Source organism: Molossus molossus, unplaced genomic scaffold, assembly GCF_014108415.1.
Source record: "Molossus molossus isolate mMolMol1 unplaced genomic scaffold, mMolMol1.p scaffold_m16_p_12, whole genome shotgun sequence".
Taxonomy (NCBI): Eukaryota; Metazoa; Chordata; class Mammalia; order Chiroptera; family Molossidae; genus Molossus; species Molossus molossus.
The window spans coordinates 77,606,456-77,626,655 of NW_023425347.1; the positions used below are offsets into that span (position 1 = coordinate 77,606,456).

At 44.4% G+C, this 20,200-nt stretch overlaps 1 protein-coding gene across 2 annotated transcripts in view; it reads left to right on the forward strand.

Annotated features, from left to right (window-relative positions):
• The window catches only part of MTF1 (metal regulatory transcription factor 1), a 46,572-nt gene extending 26,376 nt beyond the window's left edge, over nucleotides 1-20,196 (forward strand). The window contains exons 7-11 of one of the 2 annotated variants that reach the window (XM_036255319.1): nucleotides 2,244-2,321; nucleotides 8,806-8,908; nucleotides 9,615-10,210; nucleotides 12,924-12,987; nucleotides 14,423-15,066. In XM_036255319.1, coding sequence (XP_036111212.1) covers nucleotides 2,244-2,321; nucleotides 8,806-8,908; nucleotides 9,615-10,210; nucleotides 12,924-12,987; nucleotides 14,423-14,853 — 1,272 coding nt within the window. In that variant the 3' untranslated portion in view covers nucleotides 14,854-15,066. Of the gene's footprint in view, nucleotides 1-2,243; nucleotides 2,322-8,805; nucleotides 8,909-9,614; nucleotides 10,211-12,923; nucleotides 12,988-14,422 lie in introns of both variants that reach the window. The other variant, XM_036255320.1, reaches the window with a different exon arrangement.
• The last annotated feature ends 4 nt before the right edge of the window (nucleotides 20,197-20,200 follow it).

Genomic DNA, 20,200 nt, shown 5'->3' on the forward strand with positions numbered 1-20,200 from the left:
TAATAACTCACATTTACTGAAGGTTTACTGTGTGCTAAGTACTGTGCTAAGTGCTTTTATATGTTTTATCTCACAAGAGCTCTGTGAGTTCAGCACTGTTATTATCCCCATATTACTGATAAAGAAAACTAGAGGCGCGGAGAAATTACTTGCCTCGGTGTCCAGAGTTTATAATTGCTCTTATTTCGGCAGTCTGATTCCAGAGCTTGGTTCTTGATTCCTGTGTTGTAAGAGGGAAATAGCATTAATTGTGAAGACTGTGGCCTCTGGAGCTTAGCTAACAGTTCAGATCCAAGCTCAGACACTAATCAGATGACCTTAGGCAAATGGCTTCTTTGTGCCTCAGTTTCTTCATCTGTAAACCTGGATATAAATACTAAGATTTGGGCATCTTTGTCTGCTCAGCTGCATGTATGAAGTCATAATCAGTTTTCTCACTTTTATGACAATCAAGGACAGTTTAACTGTTGCCCACCTGTAAGGATTGGAGGTCCCAGTGCATAGTGCTCAGACCTCATCTTCTCTGGATCGCTCGTCACTCTCCAGTGTGGGGAGTCTCCTCTAGCCCCAGGCTTTAAATGCCATAGAGAGGGCCCTTGGGTCCTAAATTTATGTTCAGCCTGGATCTCTTCCTGAACTCTAGACTTGCACATTCAGCCTCCCACTTGACGTCTCCACCCACATGTCATCTACTGTTCCTCAACTTGACATGTCCAAACCTGTCCTCCTGCAGCTTTCCCATCTTAGTAAGGGGCACCTCTGTTTCTAGTGGCACAGGTCAAAATTTTGGAGTTGATTTTGACTCTTTTTTCCCTCATACACCACATTCACTAGCAAAGTCTGTTAGCATTACCTTGAGAATATGTCTAGAGCCTGATTCCTTCTTCTGGTTACTTGGTTCAAGCCACTCTCATCTTTTGCCTGGATTGTTGAAGTAACGTTCTAAGTGGTCTGGGCACCTTTCCTTCTCCCCTCTCCCCTGATACACATGTTTCTACATGTATCACCCAGAATGAGCTTTCTAAACCATAAGGCAGATAATGTCTGTCCTCTGCTCATAACCCTCCAGTAGCTCCTTGTATTGCTTAAAGTAAAAGTCAGAATCTTCACAGTGGTCTACAGGGTCCTACATGCTGGCTTAGTCACTTCTCTGACCTATTTACATCTCTTCCTCTCACTTAGCCATACTGCCCTCCTGGTGGTTCCTTGAACAAGGGAAGCTCACGCCTGCCTCCAGGGCCTTTGTACTTGCTGTGTTCTCTGCTTGGAACACTTTTCCCAGATATACACATGGTCTGTGCCCTCTTTCCTTCAGTATCTGCTCAAATGCCACCTTATCTAAGAGGCCTTCCCTAATCTAATAAAAGGGCAGCTCTTACCCTAGCATTCCCTATTTCTCTTACCCTCCGTATCGCTTAGCACCATCTTGTTATTTGTTTATCCCTTCCCTCACCCCAAACTCCCATTAGAATGTAATCTGTATGGTGGGAGGGACTTTGTTTTGTTCATTATTGTGTCCCTGGGCCTGGAACAGTGCCTACTACATAGCAGATGCTCAGTGTATTTGTTGAACGCATGCATGAGGTAACAGGGTTACCACGTGAAGTGTGTGAACTGCAGCTGGCATTCTAGGGATCCAGAGTTCAGGGTTAGCCTCGGCAGCTGTGTGAGTAGTAAATCTTCAGTACCACTCTGAGGGAGGGTCCCTGAGGCGCCCATTTTGGGGTGAGATGTCCATATTGGGGACACGGATGTAATGGAAGATGGACTTGCAGTTAGAAACACTGGGTTCCTGTTCTGCTAATTAGCCGGGTGATTTTCAGCAGTTCATTGCCACTTTTCGCATTAATTTTCTCATATTTAAAATGGGAATGTAAAATAATGCCTCACAGTTGTATATGACTAGCAAGTGAGATCATGTGAAATCACTTTGTAAATGATAAGAACAATTATACAAATACTATTAATTTCATATTATCACGACTTTTGTTATTCTAGAGCCTGAGTTGTGAGATAATTTTTAAACTTTTTATTAACCATCTTTAAGAAATGTGAGAGATTCTTCTAAGACTATCAGGATCTTAAAAACTGAAATAATTCACATAGTCCTTGTTTGGATTGTCTACATATAGACATTTGGAACATTGTAATCAAGTGTTTTATTATATAATATGCTATATAAATTACATGATATAAATCCTGATTTTTTTGATACTCAAAAAGAATTCTTTTCTCTTTCATAGGATGCAAATCACTCACTTTGTCTGAGTGACTTGAGCCTTCTGTCCACAGATTCTGAATTGCGAGAAAATTCCAGTACAGTAAGTATACCTGTGATCTGAGTGCTAGAAAAATAAATGCAAGAACTGAGCACTCACTTTGGTGGGAAAATTGAGGGAGACCAGTTTTTGAAGCCCTCCAAATTTAGTTGTGTTCAATTACTAACAGTTGAAGGTTTTTCGTTTCTGTTTCTGTTTTTTTTTCTGATAAGAACTCTCATAGAGAGGTTGTTCTCTCTGATGCCTAATGCCTTTTGACCCGGGTCACTCACTTGATAGCCTCTTTCTTTATTCAGTTAGCAAATATTTATCAAGTGCCTACTCCATCAGGCAGTGTACTGGTGCTGAGCGTGTAGTGGTAAGAATGTAGGTGTGGTCTGTCCTTGAGGAGCTTAAAATTAGTCCCTTATAAGGGGAACCAGATTCTGGTTTCCAGACTTTCTCTGGACTGCAGGCCAACGCTCTAACCACTGAGCCAAACCGGCCAGGGCTGGTTTCCAGACTTTCTAAAGCTCTGCAGTTTGACCTGAGTCAGTCTTGTCCATTCTTTGAGCTCCCCGCATTGGGGTTTTGAAGGAAACCTCCTCTGTGGGCCCCCTACTAAAGGACAACCCCGCTATCCAGTCCATTTTGTTTGGCATTTGCCCCGCTTTCCCCTGGCTCCGTGCTGTGCCTTGCAGACCACTGCATTAAGCCTGAGCTTATGCTGCGCTAGGAGCATCTGTGTGCTTTACTGTGTCACCAGCATTGGTTGTTAAGTGTGCAGTTTTGTTGTTTTTCTTTGATAAATAAATATAACTTAAGCTAGCATTTCTGAGTATATAAGAAGGAATCACAGTGATAGGAACAGAGACCAATTGACCTGGGAATGCTGTGAAAAGGTATTTCTCCAAGTGGAGTCATCTGCAGCACTCCTGACAGCATAGGTTCTTGGACCTCACCCCAAGCCTGCTGAGTCAGTATCCTCTGGGAGTGGCATCTGACACTGCATATTTATGCAAGTGCCCCGAGGCCTGGGTTCTGGTAATGGCAGTATTGCTCTTATCAGACCAACTCTCACATAGAAAACAACTATATGGGCAAAATATTAAAAAACAACTACAGTGATACCTCGGTTCTCGAACGCCTCGGTTTTCGACCAAATCGGTATTCGACCAGGAGATTCGAGAAACTTTTGTCTCGGAATCCGAACAAATATTTGGAACTCGAACTTCCGAGATGAGCCGAGTGGAGCCGAATGGCGTTCATTCGGCCCAGCGCGCCTTGCTCGCGTCATCAGTGTGAGTGCAGAGAGAGTCACGCTTTGTGGAGAGAGTCACGCTTTACACTGAATTTAACCCTTAGACATACTGTACACTTTTATTTCTTGTTGAGACTTATGTTTTTCTACATATTATATACAAATTAGGCCAGTAGATAGGCATTTTCTGGGGCTTGGAACGAATTAATCCAGTTTCCATTATTTCCTATTGGGTTTCATTGCTTCGGTTCTCGAACAATTTGGTTCTCGACCGTCCTCCTGGAACGAATTATGTTCGAGAACCGAGGTATCACTGTAGTTGAAGGCACCAAAGAGCAACACAAAGGCAGAGGTAGAAGGGGCCACTTGGAAGATAGCAGAGGCACTTGGCTGCATTTTCAGATTTTATGGCTTACCCACTTCAGGCAAGCCCTGGTTGACATCAAACAAGATGGCCAAAACTCAGTGAACACTCAGTCTTGACAGGCACTATAAACCAGAGGGCAGAGGTCAGGGCTACCAAAGCACCTGCAAAATGAGAGGACATAGCCTGGAAAGGAGAGAACCACAACGTGGAAGAATTAAGTTCTGTGTATAAACTCTGTCTGATCTCTAGTTGGCCTCTGAATTGTGGACGTGTGGGGCAGACCCTAAGCAGCCTAGCAGAGGCTAAAGAAGTGGCCAAAGATTGCAGCTGCTGTCCACTGCAGGGAAGACAGGGTTTGGAGCTGGAGTACAGCCCAGTCAATGGAAAGTTAAAGCAAACACTCTTCCAAGGGTAACAGAATGCAGAGTTTTTCTATAACATATTATTTGCAATGTACAGGGTAAGCCAAATTTAGTAAACGTGAAAAGAAACAGGAAACCATTACCCCTATGCAAGAGGAAAGGTAATCCTGTGGAGACCAGCCTCAAGATGAGCCAGATGTTAGACTTGGTGCACAAGGATTTTTTTTTTTTAATTTAATCCTCAGGATATGTGTGCTGATTTTAGAGAGAGAAGAAGGGAAAAGGAAAGAAACAGAGAGAGAAACATCAATGTATGAGAGAAACATTGATCAGTTGCCTCCGTATGCTCCCCCACCAGGGATCAAACCTGAAACCTAGGTATATGCCCTGATCAGGAATCAATCTGGCAGCCTTTTGGGCACAGAATGATGCTCCAACCAACTGAGCCACACTGGCCTGGATGGCGGACAAGGATTTTTAAGTAGCTCCAGGACATAAAGGAGTATGCTTGCAATGATTGAATATATAGGAAATCTAAGCAGAGAAATAGACTATAAAAAATGTACTGACTGGCCCTGGCCGGTTTGGCTCAGCGATTAGAGTGTCGGCCTGTGGTCCAGAGAGACCTGGGTTCAGTTCCCACTAAGGGCACGTACCTCGGTTGCAGTTTGTTTGGGCCCTGGTTGGGTCATGTGGAAGATAGCCACTCGATGTTTCTTTCTCTTTCTCTCTCTCCCTCCCATTCTATCTGAACAAAAAATGTCCTCAGGTGAAGATTTAAAAAAAAAATGTACCGACTGGAAATTCCGGAACTGAAAATTTATCAGAAATAAAAAATTCACTGGATGAGTTTAGCAGCAGATTAGAATTGACAGAAGAAAGAATCGTTTAAATTAAAGCTAGATCAATAGAAATTAGCCAATCTGAAGAACAAAGAAAAACATTGAATAGCACTTATATGATTTTTATGCATATTCACATTCAGAACTAATGCTCTAGAAGAAATTTCTATATTGGGTGGCCTCGATGCGCTATGCTGCCTAAGATTTCTGGGTATGATATCTCTTTAATCTCAGATTGTGTTAAATGGTTTAGGGGTTTACTCCTGGCTAGGGCTGTGGCATATGATTGAGGTCCTTTTTGGAGCCCTGGGGTCACCAGGTGAGGAATCTTGGTAGGAGGGAACATTAAGTACTTGTAAAAAACGGGAATCCTTTTCTACTGCAGTGTACATCAGCAAGAGAGAGGCTGCTCTGTCCCTTGGGGTCAAATTACATACTGTGCCCTTGTTGCCCAGCATTTACCCCAGAATTGGAAACAGTCTCATTTTTAGCCTTTCAATGTAGCCATAATTCCTTGAAGTCATAAGATTAATTTTGCTTTGTTTTACTTTGTTTTAAAAACAATGATGGATTGTTGCCCTGGCTGGTTTGGCTCATTGATTAGAGTGTCAGCCTGCAAACCAAAGAGTCACGGGTCCGATTCTGGTCAAGGGCACGTACCTTGGTTGCGGTTCAGTCCCCAGCCCTGGTTGCAATTGTGTATGAGACAACCAATGTGTCTCTCTCACATCGATGTTTCTCTCTCCCTCTCTCCATCTCTCTTCCCCTCGCACTCTATCTGAAGATAAAAAAATGGAGAAATATCCTCGGGTGAAGATTAAAAAAAAGTAATAATAAAAAAAAACAATGATGGATTGTTAAAATCAAATGATAAATTGTTATACAGTTATCATTCTGTGGGTTTCTGGCAGCTACATGGGTCCTAGAAGTGAACTTTGATTTGCTCAGATCTTTTTTTTTTTTTTTTTTAGTTTTAATTAATTTATTTTTGTTACAAATGCCCCTCCCACCCACACCTCACCCCCGGTCCTGCTCTGATCTTTGTTATAGAAGGGTTGCAGCCCGTAGAGAATGGCCCACTGAGAACTCTTGGCTGTTGAGCTTAGGGTCCATTCTGGTCCTGCACAGCTCCCAGTGTTCTTTCCTCCCTGCTCCAGGCCCCAGAGGCTCAGCGTGTTCTTGTCTTCTCCACTTTTGGGAGCTGCTCTCAGGGTTTTTGCCCTGAAGCCTGGCAGGGGCAGAGTCACAGTTCCCTCAGCACTTAACTCTTTCCTTTCCTTTTTTTTTTTTTAAATTAAAAACTTTATTGATATTAATATATATAAAGAAAAGTACACCAGTCATAAATATACAGTTTAATGAATCATCACAATTCATCACATCCAAGTAACCAGCACCGAAATCAAGAAACAGAATAGTCCCAACACCCTAAAAACCCCCTTCATGCCTCTAACAGTTATTACCTCTCCCTAAGGATAACCACTATCCTGACTCCTAACAACTGTGATGAATTTTGACTGTTTTTGTGCTTTGTATATTGGAGTCATGTGGTCTGTCATCACTTATACTGGTTTCTTTCTACGTGTAAGAAGTCAGACCTTATTGTTGCATATAGTATTGGATCATTCATTCTCGTTAAACAGTATTACACCAGACAAATATGCCTAGTTTGTTCTATCTCCTTCCCTTGGATATCTGGATAGTGTCTAGTTTGGGGCCAAGATGAATAGTGCTGCTGTGAACATTCTTGTACATAATCTTTTGGAGTCACACAGGCTCATCTCTTTTCAGCTGTTATTGCTGATGATCTGTAAGCAGGTAGAACAAAACAACAAAAAGCCCACAAGGAAGCTGCAAAGTTTATAGCTTAGTGGTAGTTGTTAGCCCACTGTTTTTCAAAATGAGTTGTACCTCTTTATTGGGTTATAAAATAGTATTTATAATCAGCACTTTAAAGACATCAACAAAATAGAAAGTATTAGAAGACATTGCACATAGTAAGGGTAAGCTCTGTTTCATAGACGTTGTTTCAGTTACATACATGGATATGCATGTAATATGAAGTATATATGTGTATGTATACTCTGTAGTGTAAAATGTATTTCTTTGTGTCACGATGAAAAGTTTGCCCCCTGTGGACTGGAAGCCGGAAGCCTCACATAGATTTCTGCCTTCAGCTTCTATCACAGTGGCAGTGAGATTCACTGAACTGCCCCTCTCGTTCTTCCAGGTGGTGGAATCACGCTAGAATAATTGGCCCCTCTTGGCTCAAAAGGGAAGTTTTTTCTCTGAGGAGCTCTGGATGGGTGGGCGGTTCTGCTCAGCACACTTTGCCCAACCCCAGAGTGACCCTTCTCCCTCCCAGAAGCAGAGTTACTGCAGAATTACCTTAAAGAACAAGTTGGCACTGGGGCCAAATATGGCCTGCAGATAGGTTTTGTTTGGTGTATACAATGCTTTTAAATGGTTTTCAATTAAAAATCAGTAGATTTAGGACTGTTCTTGAGTTCTGGTACTCCGCAGCCTGCAGAGCCCGGGTTTCCACTAAAGCCCTTGGATGACTGGGTGTGTGCTCTCCAGTTTGCCACAGCCTCCCGGTCCCTGCCCCCTTGTTTCACTTATTTCTAGTACTTGTCTAGACTCTTGGAGCTTGTCTGTCACTCTTGCCCTTCAAAATGCATGGGTGGAGGTGGACTGGAGGTGGATTGCAAATAAAAGAATTGCTGTTTTTTCCCCTTCCCTTAACTGAAAGGAAGCCTGGAGGAGGTCATTGTATTTGATGCCTATCAGGACTCAGGTCCTCAGGGCAATATGTTTGTTTATTTCCCGTTTTATTTTTATAAATGCCTTTAACCTTCTTGTAATCATGAGTTACCAAGAATCAATGTAATGACAGACAGTAATGCTTATAAGACGATCACTATTGCCTGTCATTAAAAGTTCTTTATATTGTTTGATTCGTTATCATGTGTACATATTAGAATCTTATAGATGTTATGTAATGACCTTGAAAGGTATTAACAATATATTATTACATGAGAGAAACAAGTTGCAGGTCATGGATAGTCAGTCCCATTTTTATGTAGGATTTGGTCTTTTAAAAAACATCCTCACCTAAGGATGTTTTTATTGATTAGAGAAAGAGAGAGAAAAACATCAATGTAAGAGAAACATCGATCGGTTACCCCCAGCACACACCACAACCGGGGATCAGCCCCACAACCTAGGTAAGTGTCCTGACCGAGAATCAAGCCTGCAACCTTTTGGTGTATGGGATGACACTCCAACCAACTGAGCCATCTGGCCAGGGCAGGATTTGGTCTTTTAAAGCAGGGTTCAGCACACTATTTTTGTAAAAGGCCAGGTAGTAAATACTTTTGACTTTGTAGAGTGTATGGTCTCCGTCCCACCTCTTCAGCTCTGCCATTGTAGCTGAAAGCACATAGACAATGAATGAATGAACATGCTTGTGTTCAGTAAAATTTTATGTAACAGGCTTTCGGCTTGCTAGTCAGCTTGTTGAATTCTGTTTTAGAATATTTGAGGACCCAAATCTTGAATGTCTGAGATTTAGGGACATACATGTCACCTGAAAAAGCAGAAGTTAGAAACAAGAAGCATATCAAAAGATCATTGTGGTTCTGCTGCTCTCTGTCCTCCATGGTGAAGAATTGCCTCCGATGGCGGGTCTCACATCTTTGTCTTTGTCCATCAGATACAGGGCCACGATCTCAGCACACTTTCACCAGCAATCATCTTTAAATCCATGTTCCAGAATTCAGATGACACGGCAATTCAGGAAGATCCTCAACAGACAGGTTTGTTACAGACGCTTTTCCTGCTCAGATCTCAGCACTGGGGAAGGGAACTCACACTGTTGACACACAGAATGATAGGCATGGCGAAAGATTATTTCAGTTCCTTTAAATGAAGTGACTTTCAGTGAGAGGTTAGGAAAGTAAGGGCCTTTCAGTTTGATTCCATCTTTACCCTATTTCCCTCAGCAGGGGTCATCTTGAGGGTCTATTTTCCCTAGACCCTCAAAGAAGAGGGTTTCCTTTCCCGAAAGCTCTTGTTGGCTCTGAAAAATGAGAGATGTGAGCTCCTCCGGTGTGACACCTTGTTCATGAGTGGGCAGGACTGACAGACTTAGCCGTCAGATGCAGAGATCACGCTGGATGAGAATCTGTCACTGAAGCTCACAGTAGTCAGAAAGTGCACACTCTGGTCATGCCAGAAAAGAATGTCCAGCCCCGTTTCTAGAAAAGCCTTACAGCACATTTTTTTTATGCTAAGACCTATACTGTGTCTTCACATTTAGAAAGTGAGGTTGATCGTGAAGCCTGGTACTTTGACCAGGGGTGTCATGAAATGAAAAGCAGAGAAAGGCCAGCCTGCCAGCAATGAAGGAATTGGCTCCAACAGACTTCAGCTGCCTGTGGTTTAGCTCATAGTGACTGTGTTTTTGTGGCTCATGTAAGGCTCGGGATACGTATATACATTTCTATTTCTTTTTCTTGCCAGCTGCCTTGATTGAAAGTTTTAATGGTGATGCAGAGTCAGTCAGTGATGTTCCGCCATCCACAGGAAATTCAGCATCTTTATCTCTTCCACTTGTACTGCAGCCTGGCATCTCCGAGCCACCCCAGCCTCTACTACCAGCCTCAGCACCGTCTGCTCCTCCGCCTGCTCCCTCCCTAGGAACTGGTTCCCAGCAAGCTGCATTTGGTACCCCCCCTGCTCTCTTACAACCTCCAGAAGTGCCTGTTCCCCACAGCACACAGTTTGCTGCTAATCCTCAAGAGTTTCTTCCGCACCCTCAGGCACCGCAGCCCGTCGTACCCGGACTTTCTGTTGTTGCTGGGGCTTCTGCATCAGCAGCGGCAGTGACATCAGCCGTAGCAGCACCGCCCCAACCACAAAGTACTACTGAGCCCCTGCCAGCCATGGTCCAGACTCTACCCTTGGGTGCCAACTCGGTCCTAACTAATAACCCTACTATCACCATCACCCCGACTCCCAGCACGGCCATCCTGCAGTCCAGCCTAGTCATGGGAGAACAGAACTTGCAATGGATATTAAATGGTGCCACCAGCTCACCACAAAACCAAGAGCAAATTGTAAGTATTATATATAAACAGATCCAGTGGGGGTGAAGTGTTTTTACATAGGTAACATGTTCAGAGGCTTCTACGTCATAAAGGAAAATGGCTGTCACATCTGCCCTGAAACATGTAATTCTCTTAGTCAGTTTCCCCAGAATCAGGTGGTGTAAATCCAGGGAATGCTGTGGCCAATACCTACAGTAGGGAGGCAAAGAACCAACCTTCAAGTTTGCCTAGCAGTAGGAACAGATATCTCATCTGCAGTCTAATCCCGTCATCTGGGATAGGAGAGCGGTCAACAAACTCCAGAGGCCCAAGAACGTTTCAGGAAAGTAGGTCCTATCTTCAGGGCAGAGTCACTGATGTGAGGGACTAATGTGACCCCATCAGAGGGCCAAAGCAGAGAAATAGTCTCTGCTCCCAGAGCCCACTTAGAGCCATTTTCTACACAAGTATTTGGTCTCAATGATAAGGAACTGACTTGGTCGGTCAATTAAATGTGTTTTGAGAGCCTGGTGTTTACCAGATACCACGTAGATACCCTGGGGTATACCAAAAAGTGAAAACCATGATCTCTTTTTCATAAAAGCTTAACATTCTAGTTAAAGAGACTAAAATGCTTAAAAGCAAAAAGGAGAAACATCTGTAACAAAAATAAATTAATAAAAAAATTTAAAAATAAATAAATAAAATAAAATGTTTAAAAGGAATTAACATTACCAGTAGGTAATGTGCCAAATAATAATAAAAATGGTAATAGAAAAAAACAACAGCTATGATTTATTGAGCCCTTACTGTGTGTGAAGGCTTACTGTGCTAACTAAGCACTTTTAAAACAGAATCTAAGGTGTAAGTCATTACACCTTTTGTACATTATTTTTAAGTTAAATTTTTTTCCATTTTATTAAACAGATAGTACAGAGAATTCCCATATACCCTTTGTGGCGCCACCCCCTCCCCCCATAATTAACATCATTCATCAGTGTGGTAACATTTGTTGTAACTGGTTAGTCAATAGTGATACATTGTTGTTAACTAAAGTCCTTAGATTCCATTAGGATTCACTCTTTGTGTGGTATCAGACAAATGCGTAGGTGTCATGTATGTACCATTACAGTGTCCAGAATAGTTTCATCATGCTAAAAATCCCTTCTCACTTATCCATCCCTTTTCCCTCTCCCCTAGCAGCCACTGATCTTTTTACTGTTTCTATAGGTCTGTATCTCAGTGTCACTCACTGTGCTAAGTACTTTTTAATGCATTACAGCAATCCTAGGAGGTAGGTAGGATTTTACCAATGGAGAGCTGAGGCCCAATTAAGTGACTAGCCCAAGGTCACACAACTCGTAAGTGGCAAAGCTGGGGTGTGAGCACAGGACAAGTGCAAAGCCTGTGCTCTTAATTACTTCGTCATGCTGCCTGCTGAGCAGTTCAGAGACTAAGGGCTTGTTAGTCAGGTGAGCCTTGAGGTATGAGTAGGACTTGGAGAAAAGGCTACCCCAGGTAGGAGAATGTTTGGATGGATGGATGATGCTCTCAAACAAACTAGTAAAGGGTCAACTCAAATCCCATAAATGGGGTGCCAGCCACCTCTGGAGGCAATCTCGTTCCATTTTCAGAGAGCTGGGATCACTGGAAAGGTCTTTTCAGCGTTAGGACCCAATTTGCCTCCATGTGGTTTGTATCATTTTTTCCGGATCTGCCCAGGGAGCTGAAGGGAACAGGTGTCATTCCTTTCCCACGCAGTTCATTTTCATACAGTTAAAATGGGTCTCATTTTTCCATCATTATTTTATAGTGTCATCTCCTATAACTTAGCCAGAAGCTTTCACATTCCTCCTAGACTTTCTTTTCTTCCTTAAAGGGATAAAAGACAAAGCCCTTTTAAGATAAACTTGAAGAAAGTAGAAACTCTATAGCCAATTTAATAGGAAGTGTACTAAAGCCATTAGGGTGATTTCTGGGCACGACTTTGTAGTCCTGCTTAGTGGTAATGTAAGTAGCTAATGTTTGCCAAGCACTCGCCGTGTGCCAAGGACTCTACGTGCATCCTCTCATTTCATCCTTGCAGGGGTCCTCTGGGAGGTCCTTTGGTTATCATCCCCATTTTTACAGATGGAGAAACAGACTCTAAGTCTTAGCGTCCAAACTCGACCACTTATTAGGTGTGAGGTCAGGCAGGTGATTTAAGGGTTGAGTTAGGACTTAAATCAGGTGTGGCAGAGTCCAGAGCCTACCCCTGAGCAACTTCCCTGTGCTCGGGGCCTTCACCGGGGCTGCTCTGCCTGTGAGAGGAGGCCTTAGCCTGTCCTTAGCATGCAGCTCAGTCCTCGAGGGGAAGAAAGAACTTTCAGCCTCATGGAAGTACTGGGGAATGGTGGAGAGCAGAGAGCTTGGAGGGGAAGCTAGCCCTGGGGCTCCCTTTGAGACCATCAGCTTGAGAAAAGGAACCTTGGAGGAGCCTCTGGGCACACACAACCACTGGATGAGGCAGCTGGGAGGTAGCCAAGTAGTGGGGGACAAAGCTGGCTACATTGTCCTCACTGAATGTCAAACAGTGGGGTGACCTCATGTCAGAGTGCAAACAAAACATCTCAGTGCAGAAATCCCTCAGCACCAAGGTTCCGTCCCCTTGGATGGCCGTTACCGTTGGGGAGGCTTCGGCTCCTTGGAGAGCTGCCTTGTCTGAGTGGCAATAAATGTGATTTTTTTTTTTTTTTTTTTTCAGCAGCAAGCATCTAAAGTTGAGAAGGTGTTTTTTACCACTGCGGTACCAGTAGCCAGTAGCACAGGTATGTAATTCTGTGAGCTTTAAAAGATAGCTCTCTGGGCCCCTGGAGGCACAGTTCATTGTTGCTTTGCCCCAGTTTTTAAAACTTGATAATCAAATTTGTCACATCATATTGTTTATTTATTAGAGTATTTCATATTCTTATAACTATTAGAGGCTCGTGCACTTACGGCATAAATACCATGTTTTACATATTTTAACTGGTAACAGTTCTTTTCCTTTCAGGTACAGCTTTCAAATGTAGCCAGAAAAAAGTCTGAATCACAGTTAATGCTAAAGAAGGCAGTTGTTAATTCATTGGACTCTTTTCTAATTACAGTAATGAAGAAATAGCATCTGGGTCAGAGACTATATAGAATTTTTTAAAAAGCCCTGGCCGGTTTTGCTCAGCGGTTAGAGCGTCGGCCTGCGGTCCAGAGAGACCCGGGTTCGGTTCCCGCTAAGGGCATGTACCTCGGTTGCAGTTTGTCCCCAGCCCTGGTTGGGTCATGCGGGTGGCAGCCACTCGATGTGTCCCTTTCACATCGATGTTTCTCTCTCTCTCTTTCTCCCACTCTATCTGAACAAAAAATGGAAAAAATGTCCTTGGGTGAAGATGAAAAAAAAAAAGAATTAACAACAGGTCCTTTCCTTCCAAACTCTTTATGTTAATAGATTCAGAAATTGAGGCCCTGAAAGATTAAATGACTTCCCCACAATCACCAATGAGCTTATGGCAGAGCCAAAGCAGGAGTTCTCAGGCCTCCTGATTCCCTCTGCTCTCCTGCCCCTTGGTCTGTAGCACACACGAAGCCCATCTGAATCACAGAGTGTGTGTGCGTGCAAGGTGGTTGTGTAAAAGGAGGTTTACGACCCCTGCTGTGTATCAGAGACAGGGTTACAAAGATGAGTGAGACGTCCTGAAGGAGCTCAGAGCCTCTGGGGCGGGTGGAGGTGAACACGTCCCATATAGTGTGGACCGAGCCCAGTGTGGACAGGGGCAGGAGGAACACAGGAGCTCTGCAGACAGTACCAGGCAGCTGCCCTGGGCCGGCCCTAGGTAGAAGCCTGCGGGAAGCACTGCCTGGAGGCATGGGGGCAGTGAGCTGGGTCTTCAGAGATAAGAAGAGTAAGTTCTCCACAAGAATAGCCTGGGGAGTTTAGGCTGAAGGAAGCACCCAGAGACTCAGAGGTAAGAAGAACATGTCAGGATAAGAGAGGCGTCCACTGTGGCTGGCACGGAGGGTACAGGGGAGAGGATGGCTGGAAACGAGACTGGAAATGCAGGGTGCAACTTGATGGTGAGTGTGGCTTTCTAAGGAAGAGGGACTTTGTCTTGGCACATGGCATCTACCCTCTCCATCATTCCTGCCTCCATGGCACTCAGCTCTCACCTAGTCTAGCTCCCCCTGTGCCTGCAGCCTCTTGAAGAGCAGTCTCTCTCGCCTCTCTCGCAGGGAGCCCTGTACAGCAGATTGGCCTCAGTGTTCCTGTGATCATCATCAAGCAAGAGGAGGCATGTCAGTGTCAGTGTGCATGCCGGGACTCTGCCAAGGAGCGGGCAACTGGCAGGAGAAAGGGCTGTTCCTCCCCACCCCCTCCGGAGCCCAGCCCCCAGCCTTCTGATGGGCCAGGCCTGAAGATACCACCACAGACTTTCTCCTCACCCTCTGTCACCCTGTCATCCTCCTCTACTGTACCCTCTTCCTGTGAGCAAAGCAGACAAGCAGAGACTCCTCCAGACCCTCAGACAGAAACGTTAAGTGCCATGGATGTGTCAGAGTTTCTGTCCCTCCAAAACCTGGACACCCCGTCCAATCTGATTCCCATTGAAGCACTACTGCAGGGGGAGGAGGAGCTGGGCCTGACCAGCAGCTTCTCCAAGTGAAAGGCCCGATGTGCTCCCCTTTAGGAAGAGAGGGCCAGCAGGAAGCATACATGAGGTGTGATGCCTACCATCGTGGGATTGGCGATTTGAAGGATGAAGAAATCTACTGTTTGAAATCCTCACCTTTCAGATGTATTTTCTTTATTCATATCCCAGGAGCATCCATTTTAAGGAACTGATCTTTGGGAAAGAAAAAAAAACAACAAAACAAAACAAAAAAAAGCTAAGTTATAAATGAACTGTTTGGCTGCACTGTATGTCACTTTTGCTTATTGTCATGTGAACTTGGAAATTAAGGTTACTCGTATGCATAAAAATTCGAAGTGAAAGGGTGTGGTTTCCATCAATGTGATGTTGCCCATCACTTGCACTGGGGCCTTCTGGTTTGGGCAGTGGGATTCAGCGTGTCAGGTGTTGCTCCTCCTTGTGTGTCTTTTGAGACTGAGGCCAGAGCTTGCTCTGAAGGCCAGACCCTCGCTCCATCAGAGGGGGAAGTGGCAAAGGCAGGTCAGACAGCTGTGAGCTGGACAGGACTTGGGTAAAATGGTTTTGCTGTTTGCGCCTGGTGTCAGTGGAGCTCAGAGTGACTGTGGCAGGTGTCATCCCGAATCCAGCTGCAGCACAGATGGGCAGCTAAAAGCCTGGCCCGAAGCTGTGGTGGTGATCTGGTTCTGCAGGGGCCCTAGCGAGCTGTTTGCTGTCTGTCAATGATGCGTGTGCAGAGCAGGCTCTAGCAACATGATCACAGTCTTTGCCTTCCTGGTTCTTTCTGTCTCTCAGTTGGTTGCCGGGTTTGCAGATTGCAGTGATTTTTTCTTGAGGAACATCCCTATTTTGTCCTAGAGTGGACATACGGCCAGTGGCCAATTGCTGGTTGGTGCTCTGCCTTCCTTTAATGGTATTTTTCTTCCTCAGAGCAGAAGAGCTGCATTTTGCTTATCAGAAGGTGTAGCGTTAAGGGAGGTTTTTTTAAGGTGGCATGTTATTGGCAAGCCAGGTTCCAGGTTCTAGCCAGGCTTTTGGTTGCCCCTCGCATCTCCTCTCTCACCCCACTGAATTTTGCATACAGCCTAGTACAGTGCAAAGAAGGATGTGACTTGCTCAGCTTAGTCATATGATTTCTAAACAAAAACAAAAAATAAAAACACAAAACGATGATCTTCTACTCAGGGTAAAACAAACAAACAAAAAATTTCCCTTCCACCAAAAAGCCTGAAATGTTGCAATAAGTTATCTCATCTGGAATGTTTCATTAAGTTGTGTTATAGAAAAGAAGAATTGTTTTTGATTTGTGTATAGAATTACATCCATCTGTCTGCCTTTTGCTCCAAGTCATTGCCTCTAAACATAAAACATAAAATACAATCCACACTAAAATGGAAAGTTTCTCTCAACTGGCTATTAATGTAGTCATGAGTGCTCACCAAGCTCACTGAGCTCAGAAACTGGGCATTGCCCAGTGTCTAGACTGGGCCTCTGTCCCCCAAGGGCCCCTACCCTACCTTGTGCGAGGAGAGGTTTCCACGAACAGGGCTGCTCTTCTGAGTCAACGATGTCAGGCAGAAAGTAACTATAAATTGCCTTTCTTTCCCCCTCCCTAATGTAAAGAGATCTGCATTTGTCACTCCCCTGTTCACTGAGCCATTATTCGGCGCCAGCCGAGACAGTATCCAGAGCAGATCATTTTGGGAGCCAGAAGCCGCCTTCAGCATGGTGTTCAGGGACAGACTTGAACAAGAGTCTGTGGTGGTAAATTTTATTGCCATGAGAAATGGGCTTAGCCACAAGCGGCTGGTAGTTTCTCATTCCAGAAGTCTAGGCAGGAGAATTGGTTTCTTTTTGACCTGACTCCCCTCCCCAAAAGGCTGTGGGTTCCAGCAACCATTCAGCAGAAGTTGATAAGGCAGGAGGACTTTCCTATTAATATTACAGTAGGTTGGTCCTGGAAAACCAACTGCCGAGCATGGCTTGTCCTTGGCTGTCTCTGGACCTTGAACCCATAGGAAGCTTTGAGGTAGGACCCTTCCTGTTTTCTCTACCTCTTCTGAGAGAGAGCAGCACAATAGGATCCCAAAGGTAGTTCACATTGGAGGGCAAGAATGACCTCCTCCGACATACCTAGTCACCTGGGATTCAGTTCCCTGGGAGCAGGTGGCAAACAGGAGCCCAGGGAAAGCTGCTAGAAGGGTCCATGATTTAAATGTTGCTTCCTTCTGGTAGCCAACTCTGTGCTGTCGTGTTGTCTGCCCAGGTCAGTAGTTTTTCCACTCTCCAAAGATTGGAGATGATGAAGCAGCATCTTAAAACAGTGTCTAGGCGGACAGATTTTTCTGGTTGAAGTATCTGCCTTGTGAGGGTGACTCAAGATTACAAGGGGGACTCTCAAACCCAGTCAGCTTGTGAAAAATCAGGAGTGTGCTTAAAATGTTCGTGAGCGGCTGTAAAGAGCAGCTTATCCCACAGGCTAGGCCAATTGTCCTTTCCTTCCTCTTCCAGCACTCTCTCCCCACCCGCTTCTGTAATGAGCCTGGCCGTCAGTGCCAGGGCCTGGGAGAAGAGAGGGCCACTGGCTCAAGTGGAGCCAGACAGAGCCTTCATGGAGAGTGTGGTTTCCCAAACCCGGGAATGAACCTAGGGTAAGTTTAGGGAATTCTAGCAGGTGAAATCAAGCCTTGTGCTTCCCATGGTGACCTTAACCATTTTCTCACCCTGTAGATTTATACTTCCAGTTCCCACTAGCATCTCTAGTTACACTGCTCCTTTACAGGGTGCTAGTCAGCATCGGGAATAGGAGTTCATGTGCTTAGGAAGTGATAGGAAACTGGCTGGCACTGCCAAGCTGCCTTAGCAAAATGTGGCCCTTCCCAGGCGGGGGGTGGGGCATTGAGGGAAAGTGGCCCTGCCTCTCCTGGCCGGGCCTGGTCAACCTCATGGGGGGCATCACTAGTTTGGTGACAGGAGTTAGTGTCATTTATTGAATCCCTCCCACCCCATCCTTTTAGGAGATCTTGGTACAAAGCCTGGGAGGGGCCTTAATGAGTGAAGACCTCTCTGGGTGAAAGCAGGGACTTCCCTTCACCACCTCTGGGACAGTCAGCTTGGAGAGTTTACCTTCACTGTCAAGGCAGTGGACTGATGGGGATAATGGAGGGCGGGTGGGTTTCTTGAGAGACTGTATAATGCTGAATGTGTCCAGAGGGACGAGTTTGCAGAACCTCATATTGGTATATTAAAGAAATAATAAAATAAAAAAGCACTTTAGGTTATTTTATCTTTAACCCAATTGCTGCAATTTCTTTTGTGTGTGTGTGTGTGTGTGTGTGTGTGTGTACTTTCCACAAAGTTTTATTTTTTGCTCAGAATAAAAAGTTAAATTGAGGTGTGAAAAGAAAAGCACTTACCTTGGTGCAATATGTGTAGCTTGATGGTCGTTGTCCCATGTGGCCCTGGCCTGGCGGCATTTTCTGCTCCATCAGCCCTGTACCAGGAGGCTGTCTAGGGAAACACTATTATGCATTCTCAGCAACTGCTCAATCTATGCAAGCCTTCCCTGTGTGCCCGAGGGCGCCCCCTCAGGCTCTCTAAAGAACTGCTGCAGGTCCTGTTTTCTTCTGCTGACTGTTGAGGCCGTTTTTCATCACTTCTTGCACCCTTGCCATCTTTCCCCTCTTCACCATTACAAAGTGATGCCTGAAAGGAAGGAACAGGTTGTTCCTAGGTAGAAACCTGGCACCTTCTAGACTTTTCTATGTGTAATCATGTCCATTGTTCTTAATCTTAAAGACTTCTCCAGAGTCACTTAAACCATTGATTTGTGGAACTGCAACAGTATTGCTAAAGACTTCAGTTTTCCTACATCACCAATCAGAAATATGTTTGGGAAGGTGTTAGTAGTGGGGAGGCAACATGAGTCATTTCTTCACTGTTCCCATACTGCCCGTGTTGGCTCGTTAAGCCAAAAGGCCTCCAGCCTTCATTAAATCCAATAAACAAAGCTGTTAATAATTTGCTTTATTAACTTTTTCCCTTCCCCCTTACTCCTCTCTTGTTCTCCCTCCCACCCCATTTCATCTTCAGTCTCAGGCTATGATACAAAAGAAACGTTTAAAAATACTTCAGCCAAAGCAGAAATATTACCATAGATCCAGTATGCAAAGGATTCTGCTGTGACATAGATTGGAATTGTTCATTCCTTAATATTTGGGGAGGGGAGGCAACAAAACTGAATTATGCATATTTCTGATTGGTAACCAGTTTAGCCTGTTTCCTCTGGGTTAGTTTTGGGGAAGAGGGAAAGCATCCTGCTGTTTCTTCTCATGCCCTTTGGGGAAGCTGATGACCACTGTTAGGGCATTTCTCACTGTTAATGCCTGTTCAAGAGAGGGCTTCTCAGTCTGCACTGAAAATGCAAATTAAACTGGATCTTTATGTCAATGTGTACATAGTACAAGCTTTTTTACTGGATGCAAAGTTTAAAACTACACACTGCCCTTTTTGGTGGTGTGCCTGCTGGGCCAAAAATTGGGTAATAATGTGGTGTCACTTTCTCAGCTCAATGCAGTTTCTACTCTTTTTCTTATGGGAAAGTTTTTCATAAAAACCTTTTTCACCAAAACCCAGGGGTGTTTTTTGCAATATCCTTGTTATCCTCGTAGTGGTGCCAAGTCAGAGGCCTCTCTTGCCCTCTCCTGTGTCCTCAGGCCTCCCCTAGGGTGATGTTTGACTCAACAGTCTAGTCCTTTGTTGTTTTTTTTGCCGAATGTGGGGGTGAGGGGTCAGAGTTCCAGGTGGTTGTTTCTTTTCCCTGTGAACTTCTAGTCCCTGTGTGGGGAAGGTGGCTGGAAACACTGTTTTGCTAAATCTCTGGCTTAGATCTTCTGGCCAGGAAGACCCACGAGAACCTTACTTTTTGACATACATTAGTCATTGGCCAGAGGTCTTGGTGACAGTTCTTTAAATCCTAAATAGTTTTCTTTGGGTTATGTAAAGCCTATCAAATTCATTTAAGTGTGAAACATGGGAACAACGGAATTCCACTGAGCGATATGAAAACGTTACAGGTTCAGTACTTCCAAAGGAAGAAACCTCCAAACCCAAAAAAGAGTAAATATGAATTTGTATTTTTGAAGAATGTGAAACAATGGTGTTTGCTTAATTGCTCATTTTGTATAAACTTAATATTGTACTTTAAAATATCTGCTAAGAAGTGAAAATTTAACTTTTTGGAATTGAAAAAGCAATATTAAATACTAATGAGATCCTAATTAAATGCTTATTTAAATCTGGTAGTTATCTGTGGTATTTCTTCCCAACCCTGCCCCTGGTTGACAGTTTTAAACCAATCCCC